At 33.9% G+C, this 7,788-nt stretch overlaps 1 protein-coding gene across 1 annotated transcript; it reads right to left on the minus strand.

The window, feature by feature from the left end:
* Window positions 1-270: 270 nt before the first annotated feature.
* On the minus strand, window positions 271-2,540 carry LOC145028571 (scarecrow-like protein 8). Its single transcript, XM_078977265.1, has one exon. The coding sequence runs from the start codon at window positions 2,273-2,275 to the stop codon at window positions 434-436; it is 1,842 nt and encodes a 613-aa protein (XP_078833391.1). The 5' UTR covers window positions 2,276-2,540; the 3' UTR covers window positions 271-433.
* Between the last annotated feature and the right edge of the window lie 5,248 nt (window positions 2,541-7,788).

A 7,788-nucleotide genomic window follows, 5' to 3' on the forward strand; every position in this document is an offset into this window, starting at 1 on the left:
AGACATTTTACAATGTAATACGAGCCATTTAGAGGGGTGGTGTGCCTAACAACCCTTCTACTCCCTTTTGGTTCATATTAAAAGAACGTTCTCCCTTTTAATCCAAAATAAATTAATATTTAGATATAAATTATTATAACAAATCATTACTATAAGTGATAAAACGTGCACGTAGGACGGATGAAATGGGTAAGAATGTGCATGAATATTTTTTTATTAGTTTTACAAATAACTACTAGTATATTAAAATTGATAAAGATAACAATCCACTAAAAAATAGAATAGAACTTGGTATTTATATTCCTACCCTTGGAGCTTCATTTTATACAGATTAATCCCATAATCAACTGCCACGTTTATTCGTTTTTGTTAGGTGGGATTACACAACATTAACTAACATTTAACACCATTAATTAATTAACCCATCTATAGGCTAATGCCAAGCAGAGACGACGGTAAGTGGCCGTCCCATCCACCCAAAGCTAATCCCACCGGAATCTTCTTTTACAGTGAAACCCAGGTTGCCACGTGTCCATGAATTCAGCTTTGACTTAAGCGACTCGGCGGTGAGTTGACTCACTGGTTTAGAATCAAACCCGGCCATCCTCAACCGGGCCCGCCATTTGCCGAACACTTCGCATCTTTCAACACGGTCCCTCCCTTCGCACGCAACCGAGTTAAAAATTCTCCGACTCAGTCCCTCCTCAATCCTGACTCGCTCTGGGTTGTCCCTTGGAATCGTCGCTTCTAACGAGTTTAAAAAGGAGGTGTAATAACTAAACAAGTCGTTTACACGCGCCGTGAAGGAAGCGGTGTTGGCGTTCAGTTCCTGTTCCACTACCGTCACCACCGCCGGTGATAAGTCTTTCACCCGCCGGAGCACCTCGTCTCTCAGATTCTCAGTCGTCACGCTCTCGTCCGGCAACTTACTCAACTTGAAAGCGAAATTTACGGCCAAAACCTCCTCGTTTTCAATCGTTAAACCTTGCTTGTTGAGATCGGATAATTTGAAATCCAAAACATTATAATAAAACAAAACACCCAATTTGTTAGAAAGTGATCTGAGTCCATCACCAACAAGCTTCAGTCTTTCAGAACCCCCATTACCGAAATCTTTAAAAGTTGTGAGCTTTAACGAAATGGGAATCGCTCCGTCAATCTTACGCGCCGCTGCAATCTCGTGAAGTAAGTACACGTACTGAAGCCCATGACCAACATCAAAGTCTACCACATGGATCCTTCTCTCGGGTCTACCCGAACCTAATAAAGCTTGCAGGATGACATTATTCGCCGCCATGAAAGCTATCTTGAAACACGGTGATTTGTCGTACAGCAATTGCGTTGACAAAATATGCTCTTTTCGGTACAACTCCGTGGCTGGGGAGGACTGTTCTTCCGCCGTGGCGTTCACGCTCACGCGCGATCGGAGAGCAGACGCCATATGAAAACCCAAGCGTTGTTCAGGAGATCCACGCGCGTTGGAAAATTGGTTAATGCGCGTGATTAGCTCCATCGCAATCTCTGATTTCCCGTCTGTTATTGCCTCGGCGGCGTCTGATATGAACTGCTTCGGAGAAACTGTCGCTGATGACGATGCAGATGATGACGTGGACGACGTGGTTGGAGAAGGTGCAACGGTATTTTCTGGATTTTGTGCCTGAAGAGGATTCAGTAACTTCTGAATCGTTTCGGACCACTCGGTGTCTGTAATCACCGAAACAGCGTCGTGTTCTCCGTCATCATCGTCTAACAAAAGCTCTTTCTCTAGTTCTTGTAAACGACTCAACATCTTTGTCTCCATTTCTTGATTCTTCGGCAGTTGTTTTGCAGGAGAGTAATCGTTAATCTGATAATTACTCATGACGCCGTTGAAGCTTGGCCGGGGTTGTTGAGGAATCTGACCACCGTATCTAGAAACAGACGACGAGGAGATACTAGAAACAGAAGAAACTTCCGGCGAAGATAAGAAATCCGTCTGTTGATTATACGCCCTTGGTTTCACGTTTCTCAAGTATACCGCAGCTTGTTGCCGGAACTGGTGTTGCTGTTGGAATTCTGCCAACGATCGCTTTCCAACAAAGTCAGATCGTGACCCACCGACCGGCGACAAGGAATCGGAGAGAATACCAGCTAACGGAGACCTGTAATTCACTTGCTGGTTGTAATTACTTCTGTTAACATTCATCATGGACATAGATCTTCCGGATACGTTGCTTACACCGCCTCCGTTCGCATTGAAGAAATCTGGAAACCCGCCGGAAAACCCAGACGACATTATCACCGGAGGTAAATGGAATGAAGCGAAAAGGAAAAGCTTTTATTTTTACGAGGAAAAAATATTCATGGAGGGGGAAATTCAAAAGGGGTTTCGTGAATTTGATCGAAAAGCAAAATTGGATCGATTCTTGTATTTGATCATGAAGGTATGAGTATTGTTTGTTACAAGTGGCTTATAAAAAGCTTCCTTTTCTTGACGGGAGCCACGTATTACAATAAATATATTCTACACCATACGGTTGATTATTTAAATTATGAAATTCAATATAGACCGGTAATGTTTGATGCACATAAATATTTACTGTTTAAAACTTATGATTTATAGTTCTGCATAATTATTACTATAAATCTGCATAGTTAATAGCGAGTATGTTGTGTGTCGTTCATCTGCAACGCGTCACGGTCGAAGGTTATAGAAATAGAATTTAAGTTATTAAAATTGCGGTGCAGAAAAATAAAAAAAAATAAATCGTGAAACCCCCCCCCCCCAAAAAAAAAATGTCAGAGCGTTTGATAGAAATTCAATGATTTAGTGTTGAAATAAAGAGGGATAATTAGGTCTCTTAATATTTGTTAATATTTGATTATAGTGTTCATATTGTAATACAATATTGGGACAATATACGATATCTTTTTAACCAACCTCTTATTATTACTATAATATAATTCATAAAATTGTAATAATTATATATAAAGTGACACCATTCAAAAATCTAGCAAGCTACACATAGAACTCTAGTTTAAACCCATTAAACACACCAAATAGGATAAACTCATTGTAGACTTCAGATTCATATAAATCAATGATTTACTCATCATTGTAGACTTCAAATTCATATAAATCAATGATTTATGTTTGTCCTCCTACTATTTTTTAAAAATGATAATAAATATAATAAAAAATTATTAGTTTTTATTAAATATGATGAGTTTCTAAATCTTGGTAGTATTGCTATTTTCCTAGATTAAATGGGTAATAAAAATAAAAATGATTAATATTAAGAAGAGTAAATTACACGAACGATCCCTATGATTTGGGATAATTTACGTGTTTGGTCTCTAATTTATTTTTTTAACTTGGACCAATCTTATTGTATGTATTTGTTGCACGTTTAGTCCTATCCGACTTAAAAAGACTGTTATACATAAATAATAAAACTAATTTAAAAATTAAATGATAAGGGTATGATCCGAGGTAAAAATTAAGTTAGGTACCAAACTTACAAATTAAAAAATAAATATATAAAAATAAAATAAATTAGTAAAGGCAAATTTGTGTGCTTACTTTGATTAAGGACCAAACTTGAAACAAAACAAAACTATAGGAATGATCCGAAATAAAAATTAAGTACAAATTATCACAAACCATAGAGACAAGTGGTGTAATTTACTCTATTGAGAATTGTAAATAAGAAACAATGGAAACAATTAGTAGAAATTAGCATACCAACATCATCAATAAAGAAAGAGAAAATGACTTGTGAAACTAATTATCTTTTTATCTTGTTTACGTTTAAACAATTTCATTTTTATACACATTTGATAATTTTACTTGATAAATTATCAAATGTGTAGAAAAAAAGAAAGTTTTTTAAATGTGAACAATTTTTTTTTATAAATTTCTTAAGATTTTTTATAATTTCTAACAACATTTTTACGATAGTTTATTCATATAGTTTTCTAATACAACGTTTTAAATTTTGCTTATATTTTTTTTTAAAACTTTTTTTTATACTTTCGTATAATTTTAAAACAAATGCTTTTAAACCAAATATTTTATAAATATTTTAAATTTTTCTTACATGTTTTAACTTTTTTTTTTTTTTTTTTTTTACATTTTCATAGATTTTTTTTTTTTATAAATTTCATACAGTTATTTCTAAAGTTTCTTTTACAATATTTTTAAAGTGTTTTATAGATTTTATATGACAACTTAATATTTTTTTAAAAATATTTTAAAACACTTTTGATAAATAATAGTTTAACATGTTGTATTAAAAAAATTAAAAGTTTATAAACTTCTAATTAAAAAGTATTAAAAAGTTGTAATAATTTTAAAACATTCACATTATATAGATTTCTTTTTGTTTTTTTTTTTTGCTAAGTAATATTTTATTTTTATTTTTTTAAAAAAAACTCTCCATACTTATTGTTACATATTTAACTTATTTAATTTTATTGTTAGATATTATTTACTTTAAAAATATTGTATACGCTTAAAAACTAAAGAAAAAAATTATAAGAGGATGTATAAAATATTTCACAAAACAAAAACATTATTAATTAAAAAATAAGTTTAGAATTGATTAATATTTAGGAAATTATTGATATTTTAAAAATAACGTATGAAAAAAATAATACAAACAAATATGAAAAATAAAATCTCTATTAAAAGTGTGGTAAAAAACTTATCAAAGTAATTAACATTACGTTTTGTTCACATTTTGACAACTTTTTTTTTTTTTTTTAATTTTTTATATTTGACTATTTAATTTGTTAATATGTTTGCATATTACCATTATCACCTGTTATAGCAGGTGACAATGTTAATATGTGAACACATATAACAAGTTAAATGACTAAATGTGTACAAAAAGAAAGAAGTTGCCTAAATGTAAACAAAATGACATTTTAAGAAAGGTGGAACTTGTAACATCTTAAATTTGGGTCATCGCCTCCCCATAACCATCATTTACAAAATTACAAAAATGATCTCTATGATTTATCAAAAATCACAAAGTCAGTTCCTGTTAACTTTTTTTGACAAACATGGTCCCTGTGATTTCCAAAACTTGCATCAATGGCCCTTTTTGCTGATGCCGTTACTGTTCATCCGTTAGTGTAAGGGTATTTTGGTCTTTTCAAGTAGCAGAGACTGGGTTTGTGACTATGGGTAAACCATAGGGACCATTTATGTATTTTTTTTTTCTATATTTTATGTTTATGAGTTTGTGACTTTTCCACCAATTTACTTTTTAAAATATCACTTTGAACCCTTCACTTTAAACTTTGAAAAATGTTACTTTCACTCCTCTATTTTCTAAATTTTCGTGTTTAACCCCGTATTATATATAATTTGTTTTTTATTAATAGCTTTTGTTCGCTAACCTAAAAAAACTATTTTTACGTGTTTATTTTCATATATTTGTCGGTATAATTCAAGGTGATCAACGTTTCGATTATAATTTAGAACTTTCTTTTGTTATTTTTTTTAAAGTTACATTATTATTTTTTTTATTTTCGTTTATTTTATTTTATTTTATTATTTTTTTTACAAAATTGTCGGTTTAAATGAGGCAAGAACGTTACGAGATCTTCACTAACATGATCTCCGCTAAAATGGGTCATGGTGAATCTCTAACCGTGCACCTGCAAAAGATGCAAAGGTATGTCGATCGTCTTCGCAAGTTGAATGTTGACTTTGGGGAATATTTGACAATCGACATGGTGCTTCACTCCTTGCCTCTGTGTTACAACCAATTTAGGATGACCTAACACATGAACAAAGATGAGGTCACCCTAAGTAAGCTCCAAGGTCTCCTTAGGGTTGCTGAGAGCAATCTCAAGGACAAGTCCGTTGCACCCACTCCCAATCCACCCGTTGCTCCTGTTTTTGCCATTAGGCAAGGAAGAGGCAAGAAGAGGAAGGCTCCGTCTAAGAGCCACCGCAAAGGAAAGTCCCGAGATGGTTCCTCTTCTAGTGGGACAAAAGTTGATCCTGCTAAGCCTACTTCTAACCCAAAGGAGGCAGAGTGCCACCATTACCACAAAATAGGGCATTGGAAGAGAAGCTGCCTAGAGTACCTGCAAGCTATCAAGGAAGGAAAGATCAAGCCGTCTTTCGTAGGTATATATATATATATATATATATATATATATATATATATATATATATATATATATACAATTAAATCTAGTGATTCATCTCATGCTATTTCTTGGGTCCTCGATACCAGGTGTGGTTACCACATTTGTTATGAATTGCAGGGACTAAGAAGAAATAGGGATGTGGAGCATGGAAGAATAAATCTAATCATTGGGAACAGAAGACCGTCGCCCATGACCAAGATTGGAGTGTATTCTTTAGTGCTTAGGAATGGTTTATCTTTAGATTTGAACAATTGTTGCTATTCGCCAGAAACGGCTAGAAACATCATTTCATTTCATGGTTTGTTTAGACAAGGTTTTAGATTTTCTTTTAATAATGAGAATGGTTCTATTTTGGCTTATCTAAATGGTGTCTTTTATTTTGAAGCAATACCGTGTAATGGAATTTATGAAACTGTTATGATCGTTGATAACTTAGGAAATGATGTTTTATGCATAGATTCTTCCAATAGTATGGATAAGGCATCCTTGTGGCATTATCATCTTGGACATGTCAACAAGAAACACATAGCCCAACTCCAAAAGGATGGTGTGTTGGAGTCATTCGACCTTAGGGAAGATGACACATGCGAGTCTTGTTTACTTGGAAAGAAGACTAAGTCACCCTTCGCTGGTACATGAGAAAGGGGTGAGGGTCTATTGGACCTCATACATACCGATGTGTGTGGACCGTTTAGTTCTACCACCAAGGATGGAAACCGCTTCTACGTGACTTTTACCGATGACTATAGTAGATATGAGTATATCTATTTAATCAAGAAAAAGTAAGAAACATTTGAAAAGTTCAAAGGGTTCAAGAATGAAGTGGAGAATCAATTGGGCAGGAAAATCAAGATGCTTCGATCCGATCGAGGAGGAGATTACCTAAGTCTTGAATTCCACGATTATCTCAAGGAGTGTGGAATAGTTTCTTAATTGACGCCACCTAGGACACCGCAGCTAAATGGTGTGGCAGAAAGGCGTAATCGAACCTTGTTGGACATGGTTCGCTCTATGATGAGTCATGCTTCACTATCTATCTCTTTTTGGGGGTATGCCTTAGAGACTGCCGCCCATATCCTTAACCGAGTCCCTACTAAGAAGGTTGCCAAAACACCTCACGAGATGTGGACAGGGAAAGCTCCCTCGTTAGCACATATCAAGGTTTGGGGTTGCGAGGCTTTCGTAAGACGAGATACTTACGACAAGCTCGAACCTCGTAGTGAGCGATGTATTTTCATCGGCTACCCGCAGAAATCCTTTGGATATCTCTTTTATAGACTGAAGGACAATGTTTGATATAGGAACAAAAAAAATAATAAAAAATATATAAAAAGCGAAAGAAGGTACTAACCTTCTACTACACAACAATGAAGGTTTGAAGCAAAAAATGATAATGGAAGTTATAAACAATAAGAATGATGTTGTAGAAGGAAGTTTGAAGAAAAAACAACGTTTGAAAATAAGTGTGAGCTGCGAATTAAATGATGAATCATATATGTATGTGATAATTTGAATATGGTTTTTTGGTATTAATGATTTCCTAATAAAAATGGATTTCATATTAATGGTTTACTAATATAAACATATTTATATTAATGGTTGATATTAATGCCTTAATTGAAATGGTTTGTTACTAATATG

The sequence above is a fragment of the Lactuca saligna genome, chromosome 2 (assembly GCF_052625555.1).
Source record: "Lactuca saligna cultivar CGN05327 chromosome 2, ASM5262555v1, whole genome shotgun sequence".
NCBI classification, from domain to species: Eukaryota; Viridiplantae; Streptophyta; class Magnoliopsida; order Asterales; family Asteraceae; genus Lactuca; species Lactuca saligna.